Here is a 23257-nt window from a genome sequence, read left to right as displayed (position 1 = left end):
CGAATTGGAGTCGTCCTCGACTCCATCTTGGCGATGTACTCATCACTGACCCTGAGGCTCCTGAATAGCCAGACGACGTCCTACCATCATGACAGTCCCAGGTGGACTACCATGAAGTCGCTCAATCTCCCTAAGTCTACCCTGAGCATCTGGTGCCAGATGATCTGCTATGACAACTCCACTGCAAGCACCGCCTCTCTCGGCATGCTCTGTGGCCTCAGCGACTGTAGCTGCTCTCGCTGTCTCTGCGTCGGGGGTACTTGCGCTTCTTAGATGTCACCTGCTTTGTCGCCTTGCCTTTCGGTCCTATAGGCTAGCGAGGTGGGGGCCTCCGATCGTCATCTCCTAGACCACCACCAATGTTCTTGGTGCGAGCCATCTGATCTGACAAGAAGATGAACTACCACTGACAAAGATCAACTGTCAAACTGACACTCCCGAGGCTTGGCCTCAATCCTTACTCGCGAGCTTGGCTCCGAGTTGACTGACAACTACCACAAGAACCTCGACAGCACTGACTCGCTACACAATGGAATAGATGGATATATAAATGAATACAATATATCTAAAAGATGCGAAAACCCTAGGAAGCAAGCAATGTGGGTACGAAATTGAGGCAACGGGCTTTCTACCTGATGAACCGGCGATCTGAGAGAAGAAGAGACGTGTCACGCGGGGGAAACCTCGGAACTGGCAAGTTTTAGGGTTCGCGATGAATCTTATGAATTGGCAGCCCTAGATGATTCGAAATCAATGCTTGGAAATTGACCCAGGTCATAAGCAAAGCAAATTGAAAACAAGGATTTGGCCTTACCAACCAACGAGGAGGCGAGGGCTAGGGCTTGGATGGCGCTCGGTGCTTGGGATCAGATGGCGGCGCGTGGTTGCAGTGATGAGCGCTCGGCGCAACGCTGGAGGAGACATGGCTGCAGTGGCGCAAGGTGCTCGGCGACGTGGAAGGGCTGTGGCGGCGGCGGTTCAGCGTGGCAGATCAGCTTCGCGGAGGCGAGGCTGCAGTGGCGCGTGGTGCTCGGCGTGGGCAAGAGCAGGGCGGATGGTGGTGGCGCGTGGCTACAGTGGATGGTGGCGCGTGGAGCTGGATGGTGGTGTTGGCACGGGAGGCGCGCGACGAGATGGTGAGGTGTGCTGTGGCAGCATCAGTGGCTAGGGCATGGACTGGATGGGGCGGTATGGTCGGATTAGATTAAATAGGTCCCCCAACGCAACAGATAAGGAAACGGAAGAAGAGTCCTGATGCCGCGCGAGATCCACTGACCGGACGCTCCGGTGGTAGCGACCAGACGCTACCACCCAACGTCCGATCGATTCCAGAGAGGTCCAATTCCTCTAGAATCGCGACCGAACGCGTCCAGTGGTCCATGATCAGACGCAGGCAGGGTCCGGTCAGCTCAGCCTGATTCTCCTTCAAACGACCGGATGCTGGATCCCTTCCTGATCGGACGCACAAACACAGCGTCTGGTCACTCCTTCAGCAGTAGTTCACCTCCTGTGAACTGACCGGACGCTGGACAGCAGCGTCCGGCGTAGTGTCCGGTGGTCCTTTTCCAGCAAATCTTCAAAGTTCCTTCGCGCTGCCTGTTCCCAATCAAGTCCCACCTTGAATAAGATCCAAATAAACACCAATTGGGACTGATATGAGTGACCTCTCTCAAACCCTCATATTTTTCAAAATATTTTGCCTTAGGCTATAATTCTTTTTAAGAAAATAGGCAATAAGAGGGCAAATAGAACAAAACGACAAAACAACATCCATGCATTTGCAATACTTTGTAAGTAAATCTAGTTGCTTGTCAAGTTTGATCCAAGGTTAAGCTTCTTCACACACTTTTTGGCGGTTATCTTAACCATGTTAGACAAGCCCTATATGCATTGCCAAAAATTAAACATGTTGTGTATTATAATGAATGCAAGGGACAACACAAGCTCAATTTTTAGTGAAGTTGCTAAAGTCAAGTACATTGAGCTCATTTCGCAATCTACAAAATGTAGCCTCATCTAGCGGTTTAGTAAAGATATCCGCTAATTGATCTTTGATTCTTACACCTTCTAGTGATATATCATTTTTTAGCAACATGATCTCTTAGAAAGTGATGGCGGATATCTATGTGCTTGGTGCGAGAGTGTTGAACCAGATTATTTGCAAGTTTTACCGCACTTTCATTGTCGTACAAAAGAGGTACCTTTTCTAGAACTATACCATAGTCTAGCAAAGTTTGTTTCATGTATAAAATTTGTGCACAACAAGTACCCGCGGCAATGTATTCTGCTTCGGCGGTGGACAAAGCCACACTATTTTATTTCTTAGAGGACCAAGAAACAAGTGATCTACCAAGCAAATGGCACCCTCCGGATGTGCTCTTTCTATCAACTTTGCATCCGGCGTAATCCGAATCGGCATAGCCGACTAATTCAAATATAACTCCTTTGGGATACCAAAGGCCAATGCTTGTGTGTGCTTAAGGTACCTAAGGATTCTTTTTACGGTAATTAAATGTGTTTCCTTAGGATTAGTTTGAAATCCAGCACACATACACACACTACATGATGTCGGGCCTAGATACGGTTAAATACAACAAGCTACCAATCATGAAACGGTAGAGAGTTTGATCAACCGGGTTACCTCCCTCATCTAGGTCGAGATGTCCATTGGTAGATATTGGTGTCTTGATTGGCTTACATTCATCCATCTTGAATCTCTTAAAAAGATCTTTTGTGTATTTCTCTTGAGAGATGAAGATGCCTTCTTTCATTTGCTTGACTTGAAAACCAAGAAAGAATGTAAGCTCACCAATCATGGACATCTCGAACTCTTTCGACATCAAATCACCAAATTCTTTGCATGAGTCTTCATTTGATGATCCAAAGATAATATCATCAACATATACTTGACAAATGAAGATGTGCCCATCGAGCTTCTTGGTGAATAGTGTGGTGTTGACCTTCCCAATGGTGAAGCCCTTCTCAATGAGGAAGTCCCGAAGGCGCTCATACCAAGCTCTTGGGGCTTGCTTAAGCCCATATAACGCCTTGGACAACCTATAAACATGATTAGGATATCTAGGGTCTTCAAACCCGGGAGGTTGATCAACATAGACTAGTTCATTAATAAAGCCATTTAAAAATGCACTTTTCACATCCATTTGATATAGTTTCATTTCATGATGTGATGCATATGCAAGTAGGATACGGATGGCTTCTAATCTTGCAACCGGTGCAAAGGTCTCCCCAAAATCCAAATCTTCAACTTAGGAGAACCCCTTTGCAACTAGTCTTGCCTTGTTTCTCACAACAACACCTTGATCATCTTGCTTGTTATGGAACACCCACTTTGTTCCAATGACTCTTGCATCTTTTGGTCGCTCTTCAAGAGTCCAAACTTCATTACGAGTGAAGTTGTTCAACTCTTCATGCATGATATTGATCCAATCCGGATCTTTGAGAGCTTCTTCTACCTTGATAGGCTCATAGCAAGAGATAAAAGAGTGATAAGCAATAAATGAAGCAAGTTTTTTAGATCGAGTCATTACACCCTTTGAAGTAATCTCTATGATGAGATCTTGTGGATGTCTTTTAGGAGAGGTGTATTTCTTTTATTGACCACTTAAGAAGGAGGTTGTGGAGCATCAATATCTTGTGCTTGTACCACCATTTGCTCATGGGAGATATGAGTATCTTCATTTTCTACTCTCCTATCTTTCTCACCATCTTGTGGCACACTTGATGAAGAGGGTGAATCAATGACTTGTACATCATCTTCATCATCTTTTGACTTGAAGTCTCCAACCAGAATATTCTTCATAGTGTTCCTCAATGGTTCATCACCTACATCATCAAGATTCTCATGTGCTTCTTAGGAGCTGTTAGATTCATCAAATTCCACATCATATGTTTCTTCAACCAAGCCGGTGGCATGATTAAATACTCTATATGCTTTGGACTTTGATGAGTAACCAATAAGAAAACCAATATCACAACGTCTTTAGAACTTCCCTAGGTGTTGCCGCTTCTTGTAGATGTAGCATTTGCAATCAAACACCCTAAAGAAGGAGACGTTCGGCTTCTTCCCATTGAGCAACTCATAAGGAGTCTTGCCAAGGAACTTTTGAAGGAATAGGTGGTTGGATGCATAACATGCGGTGTTGATTGCTTCCGCCCATAGAGCTTCGGGGGTGTTGTACTCATCTAGCATTGTCCTTGCAAGAGTGATCAAAGTCTAGTTCTTCCTCTCAACTACACCATTTTGTTGAAGAGTATAAGTTGCGGAGACTTTATGCTTGATCCTAACTTCATCACAATAAGCTTCAATGTTTGTGTTGTCAAATTCTTTTCCGTTGTCACTTCTTATCTTCTTGAGCTTCACTTCAAATTCATTTTGAGCTCTCTTGGCAAACTTCTTGAAGCAAGATGCAACTTCGAATTTGTCATGAAGGAAGAATACCTATGTATACCTTGAATAGTCATCAACAATCACAAGACAATAGAGATTCCCTCCCAAACTCTTGTATATTGTTGGTCCAAATAAATCCATATGTAGGAGTTCTAGCACTCTTGTGGTTGACATGAAAGCTTTGGTTGGATGAGTATTTGCAACTTGCTTGCTGGCTTGACATGCACTACAAAGCTTGTCCTTTTCAAACTTCACATCCTTCAACCCTCTCATCAAATCATTCTTCATAAGCTTCTTGAGTGAGCTCATCCCAACATGAGCAAGTCTTCTATGCCATAGCCACCTAAATGTTATTTTGGTGAATAGACAAGTTTTCAAATTTACATCTTCGGAGGAGAAGTCCACTAGATATAAGTTGTTGTATCTAAATCCATTGAATATCACTTGATTGTCATCTACCTTGGATACAACAACCTTCTTCTCGGTGAACAAGCATTGAAAGCCAAGATCATACAATTGTCCAACGGATAGCAAGTTGAAGCTCAATAAAGCAACATAGAGCACATTGGAGATGAAATGATCATTTGATATTATCACTTTGCCCAATCCTTTAACCTTGCCCTTTGAGTTATCTCCAAATGTTATTTTCTCTTGACCATCTACCTCTTTATCTAGTGAGGTGAACATACGAGGATCACTGGTCATGTGTTGAGTGCAACCACTATCAATAACTTAATGACTTCCACCGGTCTTGTAGTTCACTTACACACAAGAGATTCAAGCTTTAGGAATCCAAACTTGTTGAGGGCCCTTCACCTTCTCAACAAGTGACTTAGCCACCCAAATCTTCTTAAGTCTATTCTTGTTAGAGGGTCCTAAGAACATGACTTTCATCTTTCCACTAGAGTCCTTTCTAAGCATGTAGTGAGCATTGAAGGCAAAGGGTCTAGCATGCTTAGACAAGGGTTGTGGCGGTGTAGTTTGTCACTCATGAGCAAAGTGTCCTTCTTGTCCATACTCAAAACATCTCTTTGGCTTTAGCTTTGGCTTTGATTGTTGTTGTTGAACTTGAGCCTTCTTCTTCTCTACACTTGCCACACATCCAATGCCACTTCAATCTATCTTCATGATGGTGTTCATGAGTAGCTCACTTTGGAGGTGCTTGCCTCTAGCAAACTTGCTCAACCCAATCTTGAGATGCTCTTTCTCCAACTTGAGCTTCTTATTTTATTCCTTTAGAGCATCATCTTTCTTCTCTTCCTTGAGCTTCTTGTTTTCTTCTTTGAACTTCTCATTCTCAAGAATCATCTCTTTGTCATGATCAAGAGTTTCTAGCACAATGGTGTTGTGGCTTTTCATTTCTTCAAGATCTTTCATGACCTTTTCATTTGTGTTCTTGAGCTTGACATATTTATCATAGTCATTGCACTCAACCACTTGCTTGCCTTTGCCACTAGATCCTTGCTCAATGCTCTCATCAATCAAATCATCACATGATGTAGCTATATCAATCTTAACAACATGGTTAGTAGCATCATGTGGCTCATTTGGTAAAAATTCTTGAGCAATAACAAGAGTATCATGATTGATCTTAAGAGCAGTGTATTCATCTTTTAGCTTGTTGTGGCTAGTGATGAGCTCATTATGCACCCACTCAAGTTTATCATGTTTATCTTTAAGCTCTTTCTTAGAAGATTTAAGCTCCTTGAGTTTAGATGATATAGCATCATTAGTTTCTCTAAGCTCATCATTAGTCTTTTCTAATGTGTCGCACTTTGCTAAGAGTGAATCATTTTTAGCATCAAGCTTTTCATTTGTAGCTCTACTCTTTTTAATGATCTTAGTGTATTTTCTTAGTATTTTGACAAAATCATCATATGAAGGTGAATCATCATCATTGCTATCACTATCATCACTAGCTTGCTCATCATTATTACTATCACCATCATTTGATACCTTGCGTTCACCCTTGGCCATAAGGCATAGGTGTGTAGAGGATGATGGCGATGGTGGCGGTGAAGATGAAAGATCAATAGCAATGGCGGCCACCTTCTCAATGTCACTATCATCATCGGATGATCCACTTGATGAATCAATGTCCGTGAGCCAATCACCGATGATGTAGGCCTTTCCACTCTTCTTCTTCTTATGGAAGTCTCTCTTTTTGCCATCTCTTTTCTTGTGTGGCTTGTTCTTCTTCTTCTCATCTTCATCTTCATTGCTTGAGTCATCTTTCTTGCTCTTGTTCTTGTTCTTGAAATTGTCTTTCTTGGGCTTTGTGCATTGATGAGCGAGATGGTCAAGTTCACCACAATTATAGCAATCCATCTCGGAGATAGGCTTTCTTCTTGAGCTTGTGAAGAACTTCTTCTTCTTGCCATCGAACTTGATGCCACTCTTGTTGAGCTTCTTTAGCATCTTGACGGTCTTCTTCACCATGAGAGCAAGACTTTCATCATCAACTTCATCTTCACTTGAGCTTTCATACTCAAGTCTTGCCTTGCCTTTCTCTTGGCTAGCTTTGAATGCTAAGTCTTTGTCTTTCTTCTTGTTAGAGGATGAGCCATCTTGTGGCGTGATGTGTATGTACATCTCATGAGCATTGATCTTTCCTAAGATTTGTGTCGGTGTAGCGGTGGAAAGATCACCTTGGTGTAGCACGGTCACAATATGCCCATATTTGTTAATGGGAAGGACACTCAAGATCTTTCTCACAACGTCGCGTGGTGGAGAATGCGTGGGCGAGGGAAAGAAGACGCTACTGTGCTGACAAGCGGGGTCGGGTCGTCAGGCGCTTGGCGCGATGTGGCTGCGTGCTATGTGTGATGGCTAACGAGCGGGCTCGGCTTGTCAGTGGCTGTGCGCATGCGAGCGGCGATGCTGGGCCGGCTTCGTGGGCTACGCACGTGCGCGAGTGGAAGGGCAAGCGGGCTGGCTAGCTAGGCTGGTCGAGACAGGCTGGGCTGATACTTCCCCCTCTTCTTTCCTTCCTCTTTTTCTTATTCTTTTTCTATTTTGTTTTCCTTTCTCTTTTATTTGTTTCCAGTTTGGTTAGGGTTTATCATAAATATTAAGTAAGTTAGTTAAACATCACGTAAGGCAAGAGAATCCAAATCACAAGTGGGATTAAGGATGCATGCATGATTTATTTATTTAGGAATTTAATTACACATGTGGCATAAAATCAAACTATGCTTATGATCTTAACCTAGTTGGGTCACATCCAATCCAAAACTAGGGTTAGGCTTCTACATGTGTCACTCAACATCACATAGGGCGTAAATAAAAATTTTGTAGTTGTGATTTTTTGTGTGTAAATTTTTGGGTCGTTACCGTAGGCGTTGTCGAGAAGCAAAACCACGGTGGCTCCCAAGCTCGTTTTGGCCAGGACCCGTTCATCATCCGGAGCGGCAGAGCTGTACGAACACCCTCCACTGGCCGGAGAGGGAGAGCAACTCCATTTAAGGCAGAGTGACGACCGGCGGAAGAGGGCACCGTACGTCCTAACCAACCACCGCGCGGTCTCCGAGCTAAACCAACGCGTCGTGCCCAGTAATCATTCCTGCCGCGCTCGGCGTCATGGACCCGAGACGAGACGGTCAAACGATCGAGCACCCCAGCCGCCGACGAGACGACGACAGGGAGGGAAGGGAGGGGTCGTCCGGCACGGGGGCACGGGCACGGACCAGATGCGACGCGCCCCGTGCGCCTGCGCCTCCGTGCCGGCCTCCCGCTGCCTCCCAACCAAGACGGAGCTAGCGTACGCCGCGCGCCTCCATAACTTCACGCGTTGCCGGGAGCGCTTACGCAGCAGTAGCAGCTGTACAGGGAGCACGATCCGGTCCGGGAAACATCATCCTGGCATGACTCAATTTAGGGCCCGTTCGGCAGCAGCCGGACCAGGTTTCGTTCCTGGCCAGTTATACACCAGTTTAACGGCTCCATTCCACCCGGAACGACCGCCGGAACGGCCCGTTCCCAAAGAAACGAACGTATGCCACGGCAGAAAACGGTTGCCCAGGCGAGCGGCGTGCGTGCGTGCGTTAGCGTTACCTCCAGATCGCACAGTGATCCGTACGAGTAGTAGCTGTGACCGGAGACAGAAGAGAGACGTAACCTAACGCCCATCCTGGTCTGGTTGGCACATCTAACCATGATGGACGTCGAGCACTAATGATGTACCCAGGTGCCGCTGCCGCTGCCGCTGCCGCTGCCGCTAATGATCTCTGTCTGTCGGTTGCCCGTCGTGTGTTAGGCTCATATGGCTTCGGTGATTTTTAGAAAGACATTTGATAGGTATAGGTTGTAGTTTCTAGGAATGTACGTGTGTGATAGGATGAGTGTGTTGTATAGAGTATAGAAACTTCAATTTATACGCAAGGAGTCCATGCTAAAAAAAAAACTAAACGGGCGCCCTGATCTCGGTGGCGAGGCGATGTGATCGCCCTCGACAGCGAAGTGCTAGATGCTCCAAATCCAACAACCGTCAAATCATGGAGCGGCGCCTGTTCCTGACAGCGCCCACCAGAAGACGAGAACACAACGCTCCCGTCCCGTTTCTTCATCAGGCGGATTAAAATCAACATGGTTAAAGCGAGCCCTCAACGACACAGATGCGCGCCCACCGCCACCGGGTCCTCTCCCCCGTCGTCGCGGCATTAGCAAGTGCTGTGCTGTGACTGTGACGAGGCTGGCCGGCCGGCGACAGCGACCGCCCGTGCCCCTTTGCCCGTTTGTGCAATGGGAGCTGCTGCTGCCAACTGTTGCAGAGGCTTCACGGTGGACCGACTAAGACAGCGGCGGGGTGGTGAGTGGCGACAACTGTAGCCCAGCAGCTTATTGCTAGTTCTCTCGCTATCAAAGAGGGCTTAAGTTTGAGATGCTTGTTCCCGTGTGTGTTTATGACATGCTGTCAAAACAAAGGTTACTTGATTTAGTGGCGTGGAGGAATCTTTTGGCGCTTCGTTCGACAGAGGTACATCCTGACTAGTTTCAAGATGGTGACAGCACTTGAGCGCCTACAGTTTCTTGCTCTTTTCTTCAGCCTGAAAAGATGTCTAGGATGTCCGGTGTAATCTTGCACGGAATAGCATGGGAATTGTGGTTTTGCAACAAAGGGAAATGCGCACCAATAACTAGAGAAAATCCCTTGAATGCCATCAAAATCTATATCAATCCCTTATATGCCATTGAAAAATGTAAGTTTCCTTCATTGCCATTAGTTTAAATTTTACATCCTCTATGTGCCATCGCTGTCACATGCATGTTAGATGACTGTTAAGTGACACTGAAAAGACAAATTTGCCCTCTAGATGCAATGAAGTAATTTTGCCTACTTGCCTTTGCTGATAATAATTTTTTTCGTACCGTCAAATACAACTAGAGCTATTCATCTTTCACGTTTACCAAAAAAGAACAAGACAATAATTTCAGACCTTAACTTATTGAAACTTTAGTTTGTCCAGGACTGATTTTCCATCAGAGTTAAAGACGAGGAATCATTTATTTAAGAGTTAAATGCACTAGAGGTCCATTAATTTGTGAGGAGATTTTGGTTAGGTCCATCAACTTATAAAGTGGCTTTTTAGTCCATAAACTTTGTATGCCGTATCATTTAGGTCCATATTCCGCCACGTGGGTTTCTCATGCTGACGTGGCCTGCTGACATGTCCTTCTGAAGCAGCTTTTGGCAATGCATTTTGTCAAATAGCTTGTGGGCGACGGCAATAGCTGACTAGAGGCGCACGAGCAGGCACCGCCGTCGCTGCTGTGGGCGCGCTGGCGAGCCACTGCCGTGCCCATGCGGGCCCAACCGGCCGCTCGCTTACCAGCGCCCTCCTCCAGCCGCCGCTCTTCCTCCTCGCCGTGACGCGCCAGTGCGCGGTCGCGGTGCCCGCTGGCCGAAGCCGCCCACACCGCACTCCCGCGACCCCGTCGACGCCACCACCTGGAGCCCCCTCGTCCCCGTCAGGCCACCGCACCGTCGGCTTCACCCGCAAGCTCACGGCGGCCTCGTCACCAATCTGTGTCGATAGGAGCCCGCGAGTCGTGATCTCGTCTCGGCTTTGCAAACGCCGAAGACCGCGACGACGCAGCCACGGTCCTCCTCTAGCCGCTCTTCCTCCTCGCCGTGACTCGCCGGGCAGGTCCGTCGGAGCTGGCTGGCGAAGGTAGCGTTCAGCGTCGGGTCCGAGCGCGGGAACAGCCGGTCCTCGAAGGACGTGCAGTGGCCGAGCCCGATGGTGTGGCTGCCTGACAGCACCACCAGGTCGGTCGCGTCCAGGTTGATCTTGGACAGCACGGCCAGCGACGGCGGCAGCCCGCTCAGGACGTCCTGCTGCGTCGCGACGACCCAGGGGCTCCTTGTAGGTGGGCCCGCCGAACTGCATGGATACATGCAGGCATGTGGTGGGGTGGTTAACAAAAGAAATTTTTGTGCATGCATGCACGCGTATGTAGTTGACTTACCATGACAACGGAGTCCGAGGCGGTGAGCGCGAGGACGTCGGAGCAGGAGACGACGGCGCCACCGCACTCCTTCTGGAGGCGGTCGTGTATGTCGTTGATGGCCTTGAACGCGGTGGGGCGCAGCGTGAGGTTGGGCGGCGCCTGCTGCTCACCCGGCCCGGTGGCAGAGCCGTCCAGGAGCACGGAGGCATCGCAGCCCTGCACGAAGCTAGGGGTAAAAGAAATGATCAGGGCAGGTGCTATCGAACGGAGTTTTAACGGCGTTAGCTCTTGACTCTCACAAAAATAGCAGTAATGGCACATAAGGGAAGAGAAATCTATATCAATGGCAATGACAAAAAACTATATTTTTGAATGGCAAATAGGGAATAGTTATAGCTTTCAATGGCACTGAACGAATTTACTCCAATAACTAACTGAAAACCTCGCTAATTATTGTAAATTTGTAATTCTGGTCCTCAACCAATATCAAGTTTGCTCAAATATATACAAAAGATTACTAATATTTAGATACAGAATGAGTATAATACATTAATGATGTAATACATTTTTACAATACATCTACTTGGAAATAGAAATGTCCATACAATTTTCTACAAATTTTTAGCAAACTTAATAAAGTGTGACTTTGTCCAAACCTAATATTACACTATCTTTGGGGCCGAGGTAGTAAGAAATTTCAGTTAATAATCCAAAAAACCCTACAAGTACAAAACATATTGGAACATCAAGAATCAAGGATGGTGGTATTCTGACAAGGGAGAAAAGGCATCATTCGCCCGCACTGTTCACCTACAGTTTTAAAACTTGGGTAAGGCCTTATTTAGTTTCTTTCCCGGAGTTTACTTCATATCCCATCGAATGTTTGATATATGCATCTCCTACAACTAAAAATAACAAAGTGTGGACACCGTTTTGGTGCGACAATTACCTTGGTTCGCCCGTCTGCCACCCCATGCGATCGATCCCACCTCATACGCTGTCCAACGGGCGAGTGAGAAAAGGAAAGGCGCGATAGAAAAAGAAATTGTCATCCCTACAATCACCGCCTGCTTTGAAGGAAACAAATCGACCACCTAAGGCCACATGCATGGAAGGAAACAATAATCATGCATGGAAGAAAACAATAATCATGAATGGAAGAAAACAATAAACATGCATGGAAGGAAACATCAGTGGTGCCAAATAAAAAGATGTGCAGGTTATACATGGTAAGACTGATGAACCTTCTGTAATTTCCTAAACGAATATTTCCACCATTAGTATATAGGTCTATTCCCCCGCGTTTCTTCGTGCTCCCATTAGCATATAATATGAAAGTATTGTTGTGTTCATCACCACTTTCAGTTGACTACTCCCATTAGCATATACTTTCTCTACTCCAAAATATAAGTTGTTATGGGATGCGTACAGGTCAAACTTTCTTAACTTTGACTAGGTTTATAAAAAATATGTGCAACATTTATATCTCCAAATAAGTTTATTATGAAAATATATTCAATGTTCTATGTAATGATACTAATTATGTATTATAAATATTAATATTCTTTTATATATAATTGGTCGAAGTTAAAAAAGTTAACTTCTCGGCAAGCGAGAATTAATTCTATTTTGAGACAGAGGGAGTATATGAAAGCATCGTTGAAAATATTTTAACAATCAAGTTCGTCTCTGTCTGATTGGTAAGCTTAGACATCATAATAGCATAAAAAATTTCGACTCTCATGGACACCCTCATGGATCAGTGCAAAACATCCCAATCCTACAGCATACATAAATAGCAACCTTAAAGTTATGATATTTTCAAAGAGTGGACAATAAAGACCATCTTAGACGTTCTGGTATTAGAGTATATACGTGCAGACACATAGGCATGGTGGTGCAAGTGAGCAGTCAGCAGGAGTCGAGAGTCAGGAGTGTTTGGATTCTAGGACTAAACTTTAGTCCCTGTCACATTGAATTTTTAGATATCAATTAGGACTAAACATGAGCTAATTATAAAACTAATTACATAAGTTGTGGCTAATTCGCTTGTCAGCGCTGTGTACAGGATGGTATGGAGATGTGGTGGAACTTATTCGTGGATTTGTTGGCGCACGAAAGAAATGAATATCGGAAATATCTTCCTGTCGGTATAAAAAATGATCTTAGCCGTATCATGGAAAGATCTACACAGTAGAGTTTGTGAGACGCGACGCCACGCTCTCTGTGACTGTGTAAATTTCACGAACTTAGCTTTTTAGATTAAATGTCATTTTAACGTCAGTCATATACTTTTACAGTATTGTTATCTTATCGTGCGATCCGTGTGTTTTTAGTACAAAAGTTTAGTTGTTCCGTAGCAACGCACGGGCACGGACCTATTTGCATATATACTCGAACCTGTGTGTACATGATTATATGGAGATGCAGCGGAACTTATTCATAGATTTATTAGCGCATGAAAGAAATAGACATCGTAGAATTATTTTTGGCGATATAAAATATTATCTTAGTCGTATCACAAAAAATTCTATACAACAGGGTTTGTGAGCCTGCGACGTTGACTGTGTTAATTTCACGAACTTTGCTTTTTGAATTAATGCCACTTTGACGTCGGTATTTAATTTAACATTGTTATCTTATCGTGTGATCCGTGTGTTTTTAGTACAAAAGATTTAGTTGCCCCGTAGCAACGTATGGACACGCTACCTAATGGAGTATTAAATATAGATTAAAAATTAACCAATTGCACAATTTATGACTAATTTGTGAGACGAATATTTTAAACCTAATTAGCACATGATTTGACAATATTGTACTACAGTAATACATGTACTAAGAATGGATTAATTAGGCTTAATAAATTAGTCTCGTGAATTACTAACAAATTCTATAATTTATTTTTTATTAGTATCAAAGCAAATCTATAGGACATCATCACGTGATAACCTGATATGATACCCTAAAACTTTACATCCTAAATTTAAACAAGACCTGGACAATGAAGACTGATTTTTGTCTGCGTGATTGCAGGGCATAAGCTCAGGCGTCTCCGTTGTAATGTATCTCCAGCATTTTTCAGCAAAGCTCTACCGACACTAAAGTCCAAACACCAAATGACGAACCTAGATTGGATACTATTAACAAGGTCAGCAAAAATCTGCGTAAAGAAAAACTACATTTATCTCCTAAGCTGAACGGAAGATAAACGATCGTAGATTATTTACTGTTGACTGATTAGACATGAGAGAAAAACACTATTTCCGGCTGAAAATTATATCGCGAACGCTCCTTTCATATTCCATCCTCCCTTAAAAGATTTCACAGCAGCAAATGCTTTCCGGGAGCAATGCCATATTGCTATGCCATGCTGCCGCGTCAAAAATATGCAGCAGGATTCCAGCCGCCAGCCCAAGCAAGAGGAAAGAGAGGCCTACACGTCCTTAACGCCACGGTCTACGACCACTAGCTCAGTCCAGCGCCGACGGCTTCTGCGGCGCCTGCTTGAACGCAACGGTGGGTGCGATCCGGGACCCTCTGCTGCGGTGCTCGGCGACGAGCTCGGATGCGAACCAGTCCAGCTTCTCTGCGTTCGTCTGCTCCCCGACTCGCCTCCCCTCGAACAGCACCGATTCCACGTTCCGCTGCTTGAGCATCTCGTCCGCCGCCGCGAGTAGCGCGCGCACGTTCCCTGGGGTCGGGTCGTACTCCCCGTCCGGACCGCACGGCGGCATGCTCTCCCGTTTCGCCTGATCACGCGCCCAGTTTATTTAGCAGAGTAATAATAAGACAAGAAACAGGAATGAAATGCAAGAATTTGCTCACCTGGATGCGCAGGTAGTTGGAGGAGCGGCATTGCCCAAAGGCGCGCGCCACGGCGTGGTCGACCAGGTCGCCGGCGCCGTCGGCAGCAATACGGGCGATGGGGCGCGCCCACTCCTTAGGACCCCACCGACGCATGCGTCGGAGTTCCGCCTCGCCAGCGGCACCGGAGCCTCCGCCAGAGCAGCCGCCGATGGAGAGCACGAGGAGGTCCTCGACCCCGCGCACGAACGGGAACTCGTGCTTGTTGTGGAGCACGTGCGTGATGGCGGCGGCCGCCGGGCTGCCCATGGTGGGCCCGCCGTCTACAGCGGCGCAGGACGTGGCGCCGTCCACCGACGCCACCTCGGCGGGCTCGAAGCGGCCGGCCTCGGACCACGCGGCGCGCCCGACCTCGCAGAGGCGGAAGTCGTAGCTCTCGTTCTCCAGGGCGTCGGCGCGCGAGAACACCAGCGGCGCCGACGTCTTGAGGTCGTAGCAAGAGATGAGCACGGGCTTGATGGTGTCCCGCAGGGTGAGCTCCTCGCCGAACGCGGACTTCATGGCCGCCTCAAGCGCCGCCGTGGGCGCGGCCAGGGGCCGCTTCTTGCCGCGGCAGAACAGGGACGTGGACGAGGAGCTCGCGGGCCTGCGGAACATGCGCGGCGCGTGGTCCGCCACGAGGCGCCACGTGTCGTCGGCGTGGAACAGCGGCGCGCCGCGCGAGTGCGTGGAGAAGAGCATCGCGGCGAACACGCCCCCCGCGCCGGTGCCCGCGGCGAGGTCGAAGTAGTCGGCGACGCGGGCGTCAGGGTCCCCCGACGCGCGGTGGAGCGCGGACTCCAGGTGCGCCAGCGCGCGGCCGGCCAGCAGCGCCCGCAGGCCACCCCCGCCGCCGTCCACGCAGAGCACGCAGACCTTCCCCCGCTGCGCCGCCGCCTTACCCGGCGCCGCGTCGGACGCCTGCGGCGCCGCCGGCTTGGTCAGCCAGAGCTGGTGCGGGTCGGTGTAGCCGAACAGGAACTTGCTCTCGAGGATGGAGAATATCTCGTAGCTGAGCTTGTCCGTGTCGGCGCCCCCCGCGTCGGCCTCCTCTTGCAGCCTCTCCACCTGCATCTCCTCCGCCTCGTCCATGCCCCCACCGAGAGCGAGTGGCAACACGGTCAACCGGTTGGCGAATTATATCGCTTCCGCCGGGCAGGAAAGCGGGAAGCAGCGCTGCAGAGGACAGAATCCCGCGCGGATTCGCAACGATTGCTGCCGCCACGACCTACCCGCCTCCTTTGTCTCCCGCTCCCTTTTGAGATCACACCGAGCGCGGTCGTTTACATGCCACTCGCTCGCCTCTAGTGGCCGGCGCCTTTTTATCCTTGCGCGCGCCAGAGCACGCGAAGAAAGAAAGGAGGCGGCACGGAAAGGTGCGCGAGCGAGAGAAGGGAGAGAGGCGAAAGATAGACGAAGGGGAAGCTTAAGACGGAAGAAGGCCGAGGAGGCGAAGAGAAAGGCCTGAGCTAGCGAGCGGGTCGTCGTCGTCTCCTTTCTCTGTGGTCGTTCCTGTCGTGGTGCTGCGCCGTAATCGATGGAGCGGCTGCAGCCGAGCGGGCTGGCCGTGGACACCCCGCACCCGGTGCAGGGCGAGCGGAGCTTTCCGGAGCGTACGTTGGCGCCTCGAGATCCGTGAGGCGACGCGGCAGCGGTGGAACGGGTCCACGGAGCTTGGTTGGCGTCACGCCGTGGTCGTCACCTGGGCTCGTGCTGGATTAATAAGTTGCATATAAAAAACAGGCGAGGAGTGATTAATCCAAGCGGTGGGGCCCGGAAAAGCCAAAGCGGGGAAGTAATTAACATGTTGATTCCCCCACGGCCTGATGAAGTGCTGCGCGCTCCGTTTCTGGGTTTCTCTGCAATGGACTTGACAGCAGGCAGGCGGGTGAAGTGCTGCGCGCTCCGTTTCCTCAGACTGTTACGGGTACAGCTGCGTCTTCATGTCTTCAGGTGCCACTGCAACAGCCACTCCACTGGCACGTTCCAGGCCTCCAGCTAAGCAGGGTCTGCACACGATTCACAGCAGCGTCAAGAAAGAAAGAAATACGGAGTACAGTACATGTAGTACTCGACAACATGTAATACGTATAGTACAGTAGGAGTATGTACTTACTTTGTTGAGTATAGAAATCGTAAAACGGCGAGTATTTGATGGTCTACAGGACTAGGTCCACCTGGCTGCTCCTTGCAGCGTGGACACATGAGCTGAGATGGACCCAAACCGCCGCTGCCGCTCATGTACGGACGGTCCACGGCCCAAACCCCCCCTAAAGCCCAACCTCCAGCGAGCGTAGGGGGAGAGCTGGACGGCGTGCCGCCGGAATGGAGTTGCCCGCCCGGCAGAACCACCAAAACCCACACAGCCGTTTCCTTGGAGAGGAAGCGGAAAACTTTCCTTCCCCTCCCCATCCGGCCATCCCCGTCTCACTGCTATGCGGGCCTGCGCCCTCTACCGGACGATGCCCGTTGGGCGGGCTGAGCTGCCACCACGCTTGCCGCTGCGCCGCCTGTCGTTCCTTTCCCACCCTGCTCCTGCTGTGGACCGGGTGAAGAGGAGCAAGTCAATGGCTCAAGGCACAAGTCCGTGTGGTCGCTCCGTCGCCATCTACACGACCTGTGCCGCGGACATTGGGAACGGAACAAGAGAGAACTCACGGGTGCGGCCGTGCAGAACGGCAGGTCGAGCGGGGCCCGTTGTTTTAGCTACTGCCGTAAGCTGCCTCTGCTCAAGGGGAAATGGTCAATGTGCAGCCAGATGGATAGACACCGATCAACGATGGCCTGCGGGGTGCAAGCGCAACTCTACTCGTACTGTGCTTCGTTCGTTTGGCATAAGCTAGGTTTAAAAATACTGTTGGCTAATTATTGTGAGAAAAAAATATTATTCGTTGATTAAAAAAATACAGCTTATAAGTTAAACGAAGCATGGCGATACGTACTACTGTAAACACTTGGCAGTAGTTGGTTGGCTTGGCACTGACGAGAAGGGCACCGGAAGTGGAACTGGCCAATGGCCTTCTACGAGCTGAAGTCAGAGTTCCGTCTAGGCAAACGAATAGCTTGCCTGCTGATCTGATTCTGCAACTTTCTCTTGACAGAGTCTAGCTCGATCATTTAATTTGCACGACCTACATTACAAAATACTCACATCACTGACACGATCTGATTGTGTTTGTATTACTCCCTTATTTCTGAATAAATAGATTTCTAGAGTTGTCTTTGATCAAACTTGTTAAACTTTGACCGAATTTCTTTAAAAAAAATATTAAGACTTATGGTATCAAATTAGTATCATTAGATGTTGTTGCTCTTTTTTATAAAACTTTGACTATCACAAATTCTAGGAATTGATTTATTTGGGGACGGAGTGAGTATTGTATATACGTTGCTTAATCCAAGGCTAACCTGCTAGTTATATCCTTGGACAGGTAGACAGCGACAAGCAGGACGTACATTATCCTCCCTTTCGCAACCTTAAGAGATGCTCGTGTCACCCAACGCTCGACGAAACAGACCGCTCCATTTTACCCAATTTCGGTGCCATGTTTAGACACGTATCAGGGCAGGACAGGTTGAAATGGAGTTTTCTTGAGACAGGGTCAGTATCATTACTACTTTGGACACGCGGTTGCTGGAATAATCCCACCGCGTCCTGCTGAAAATACTTCCCACGAATGCACCACGCGCTCCTGTAGTTGGAGCACTTTGTTTGGTTGGGCCTGGCCGACGTGTTGGCTCGCGCACGAACGCGCGCAATACTATACGCAAATAAAGCGGCCCAGTTCTTTGTTTTTTTTTTTTTTGGTTCTGGAGGTGTTGATCGATTAGATTATCCGATTAGGCGATTAGGTTAGATGTCAAGTTGGGCAGATACCTTTCTTCCCTACAGCTGCGTAGCTGCCCATGCGGCCATGCCTTCCACGAACAGTGCCAATTGGGAGGTCCAGATTTTCAGGCGGGAGAGGAATGTGAATAGTGCGCTCAGCTTGCTCTGCGTTGCAGGTTTTGTAGGACATGCATTACTCCCTAGTCGACATGACACTGATGCAATTGGTTGCATCTAAGTCAGATTAACCTACTACAGAGGCCATGTTCGCTTCTGTCCATCTTTTTAGCTTGTTTTTTTTAATTGGAATAATATTTTCTCTCATGACAAATTAGTCAGAACAATATTTCGACTTGTTTTTTCAGCAAAGTGAACGGACCAGAAACCGATGAAACGCAGGTCTAGAGTAGTACTAGTAGTTTAATTGGTTCTCTTGCTTCTTCCCATGTAGGCCTCGTTCGGCTTACCCCATATTCGACTTGTTCGGCTTATTTTTTTTAGCCGGAACAGTGTTTTTCTCTCACAACAATTCAATCAGAAACAATGTTTTTCAGTCAATTTCAGCCAAGATTCAGATCAGTGAACGGGGCCGTAGTCTTTGCTCGGCTAGGACGTGAAAAGGAATAGCGGTTTACAAGACAATGTCTCGGAGCTTATTATGCTGGCAAGCAGGGAAATTGCTTGCTATCACAGGAGAGCTAATCCAGTACCCGTGTGCTAACTGCCAAGTCCGGCAAGACTAGGCTTACTACTCTTGGTAGCACGGTTGGGCACGCTTGCCTGGGAACCAAACTGCTCATCCCGTGGGCAAAAAGTTCTATTGGCGGGCCATCGACAAACGCGACCTCATGATGCCATCAGTCGCCCGTGTCTCTCTTCTCTCACGTGTTCGTTCGACGTATGTATCCTTCACTTTCCGGCCTTTTGCATACACCAGCTGAACAGGTAACACAGGTGCTGCAGAATCACGATCATCAGTGTGTGCAGGGCCGTTAACGAGATATTGATCCCTAATTCTAAACTGAGCCCAACGGTCTAGTTAGACCTTTGATTCGTGTCCTGATCGGGAGCGTCCAGCCCACTATAGCTGGAGAACCCCTGTCACACTACGTAATAAATAGAGGTGGGGCCGGTGGCTCTGAGTACGAGGTTCGCCTGAGCCAAGCTCTCCACCGACAAACCCTAAACCTGATCTAGTGAGGGGCGCAGCCAGTGACAGGAAGCACCTCCACCACTGCACTGCGCCGACATCGGTCTTCACCGCCGGTCGCCACTGCTCATCACCGACACCGTCTTCACCGACCGTCGCTGCCCTAGCGCAAACACCGACGCAACGCCCATAGCAGGCGTCTCTAGATCGAAGACCTACGATGGTCGGTAACTTAGCACTACTCCTCCCTCCAATCACTTCACCGTCGGTCGCCACTGCTCATCACCAACACCGTCTTCACCGACCGTCGCTGCCCTAGCGCAGACACCGACGCAACGCCCATGGCAGACGCCTCTAGATCGAAGGCCTACGAAGGTCGGTAACCTAGCACTACTCCTCCCTCCAATCTCTGTCTAGTTCATGTACTAGGACATGCTATATATTTATATGATGTACCCGGCTAGATCTATGACCATGTGATAACAATAAATCAACAATGGTACCAGAGCCTCGTTTTCTAGGGTTTTTAGATCTAGAACGGGTGAACGACAAGAAACATATTAGATCCGTTCGGATCTGAGAAGAGAAGAGGGTCACCGAACCCTAGCCCTAATCGGGTGAAGAAACGAGTAAGACAGAGGGCTCGAGTTTTAGAAAAGAACTCGAATCCGAGCCCAAACCCATGAAGAACAGCACGGGAAAGATAAATAGTGAAACCCTAACCCAAAACCTAATCAAACCCTAACCCTAATCCCAATCGGTGAAACCCAAGAAGAGAAACAAGATCCAGAAGGGGAAGAAGGGGAAGGAAAAGAGGCTTACCTTGCCGTTGCCGTCACCATCATCGTGCGGGAAAAGAAAGCGTCGCTGCCGCTCAGGCACGGCCTCCACGAGCACGGTAGGGCACCACTGCCAGGCCACTCGACGGCGACGCGCTCACCCGTTGGGGAGCACGCACGCCGACGAGGGGGCCAACGACGGCGCCGCCATGGCTCGGCTCTCTGTGCTCACTATCGCTCGGTGCGCTGTGGGGCTAGTGAGTGAGAGAGGGAAGGAGAAAGATAGAATGGCACTAGGGTTTTGGGTTAGGGCGGCGCAGCGCCGTTTTGTTCGACCAACTCTCGCGCGCGGCCGTCCGATGAAGATGAGTGGCCGAGATCGACCGGACCGAAGGCTAGCCTAGGCGAGCGCGAGCGGCCGCGTGGCTTTGCCGGCCTAGGCCCAGGTTATGGCCTAGGTGCGGATAGCGCGCGTGCAAAGGAGCTGGGCCAGGCCGATTTCTTGGTCGGGCCGAAGGAACAGTAAAGAAATGAGTCAGATTTTCTTTTTTGTTTTCCAGTAAATGTTTATTTCCTAGAAAATGGATAAATGGCTTAAAGTAAATAGAAAAGAGAATTATCCTGTGGGTAAAATTCATTAAATTGAATTATTTTTCCGCTGCGTATTTAAAGTTGTTATTTTCATTATTAAATTTGAACCAACGAGAGAATTTAATTTTGAAAAATGGATATGTTTTTAGTTTATTATAATATTGTTATTATTCTGACCAACGTTGATTAATGGTAATATTATGATGTTATTTATGAGTTTTGTCATGCATTAATTCTATTTCTGCCCAACGGTGATGTAGAATTAGTGTAGAGGACAATTGTATGTTTTAATTTTGACCAATATTGGAACTAAGACATGCAATTATTATTATTATGTTTATGTTCTCACTCCATATGAATTGTGTTTTCAGACGGATACAACTTGATGGGTTGTATCAAAGAGATCCCCACTCTCAAAGGTGATAACTACACGGAGTGGAAGAAAAAGATTGATCTCGCCTTCATCTTGGCTGAGGTGGACTGGGTAGTCACCTCACCGTGTCCCACTGAGCCTGTGGCACCGGTGAGGGAGACAAATAAGGCTGATGCCGCTTGGGCAACTAGAGAGAGGGATTTTGCATCCCAAAGAATGTTGTATGACCTTGAGCATAGAAAGTGGGTCACTGCCAATCAGAAATGTATGGTTGTGATAAAGAACACGATTAAATCTGCAATTATGAGCTTAATCCCAGAGTGTGACACCATCACTGAGTACCTCGATAGAATAAAGAGTCAGTTCACTGGCTCTTCAAAGACATATGCTACCCAGCTGATAAAGCAGCTGGTGACAGAGAGTTACTCTGAAAATGGTGGCATAAGAGAGCACATACTAAGGATGAGCAATTTGAAATCTAAGCTAAAATCAATGGATCTAGCTCTCAAGGAAGAGTTTCTTAACCATCTGATTTTTGCTTTCTTGCCAAAGGAATTTGACACTTTTATTATCAATTATAATATACAGCTCGAGAAGTGGGACTTAGAGAGGCTCATGACTATGTGTGTGCAAGAGGAGGAGAGAATAAAAGCTGTCAATGGTGACACTATCAATTATGTGAAAGACAACAAGAAAAAGAATAATAATGCTAACTTCTTAAAGCCAAAGGGAAAGGGTCTCATGCTACATCAGCCTCAGTAGAACAAGTTCACAGTAGAGAAAGACCAGTGTCTCTATTGCAAGAAGACGGAACATTATAAAAAAAATTATCCCGGTTACTTAAAGATGATCATGGCAAAGAAAGGTGAGAACATTATTACATTCATAAATGAATCTCTGTATGTACAGTATTTAAAATCTACTTGGTGGATTGACTCAGGTGCAACTGTTCGTGTTGCTAATTCTTTACAGGGATTTTATTCGATAAGGACTACGCAAAGAAGAGAAAGACACGTTAAAGTTGTAAATAAAGTCCGAGCAGATGTTGAAGCCATTGGTGATCCTTCTCTAGAGCTTGCTGATGGTTTCACACTTTTACTTAGAGATGTACTTTATGTTCCCACTTTATAGAGAAACTTGATTAGTGTTTCATGCTTAGACAATGATGGATATGATTGCCATTTTGGAAATGGCAAATGTAAGATAATATTTAATAATGCATGTGTTGGTCTTGCTATATTACAAAATGAGCTTTATTTGTTATCACTACGTGATGATGTGAATGTTGTATGCGATGATAGGAATATTGCGTGCGACAATGAGAATGTATCCTCGTCTGCGGATGTAAACAGAAAACGAAAGAGAGCTCACGGCGCGTCGTTGAAATTATGGCACTATCGTTTAGGCTATATTTCAAGGGGGAGAATAAAAAGGCTAGTTAAGAATGATATTCTTCCTCCATTAGAGCTATCAGATTTAGAACAATGCAAAAAATGCATAAAAGGAAAGTATGTAAAGAAAATTAAGAAAGATGCCAAACGAAGCGTATGAATTTTATAGATTATTCACATAGACATCTGTGGTCCGTTTCCTGTAAAGAGTGTGGATGGTTATGATTCGTTCATAACATTCACAGATGATTACTCCTGTTATGGCTACATTTATCCAATCAAAGAAAGAACAGAAGCATTGAATAAATTTAAGATATTTTAGACAGAAGTTGAAAACCAACACAATTTAAAGATTAAGATAGTTAGGTCCGACTGTGAGGGGAGTACTACGGTCGGCATACCCCATATGACCAAGTTTCTGGACCTTTTGCAAGGTTCTTACA

At 47.2% G+C, this 23257-nt stretch overlaps 1 protein-coding gene and 1 pseudogene across 1 annotated transcript; both read right to left on the bottom strand.

Moving 5' to 3' along the window:
* Window positions 1-10585: 10585 nt before the first annotated feature.
* On the bottom strand, window positions 10586-11833 carry LOC136537333 (cationic peroxidase SPC4-like; annotated as a pseudogene).
* A 2280-nt stretch (window positions 11834-14113) lies between these two features.
* LOC136540305 (patatin-like protein 7) lies at window positions 14114-16174 on the bottom strand. The gene is made up of 2 exons (XM_066532307.1): window positions 14684-16174; window positions 14114-14607 (listed from the first exon to the last, which is right to left on the bottom strand). The coding sequence occupies exons 1-2, from the start codon at window positions 15791-15793 to the stop codon at window positions 14329-14331; spliced, it is 1389 nt and encodes a 462-aa protein (XP_066388404.1). The 5' UTR covers window positions 15794-16174; the 3' UTR covers window positions 14114-14328.
* Window positions 16175-23257: the final 7083 nt, after the last annotated feature.

The sequence above is a fragment of the Miscanthus floridulus genome, chromosome 2 (genome assembly GCF_019320115.1).
Source record: "Miscanthus floridulus cultivar M001 chromosome 2, ASM1932011v1, whole genome shotgun sequence".
Lineage (NCBI taxonomy): Eukaryota > Viridiplantae > Streptophyta > Magnoliopsida > Poales > Poaceae > Miscanthus > Miscanthus floridulus.
Note: the sequence above shows the minus strand (reverse complement) of the source record. Positions and strands in the feature narration are given on the sequence as shown.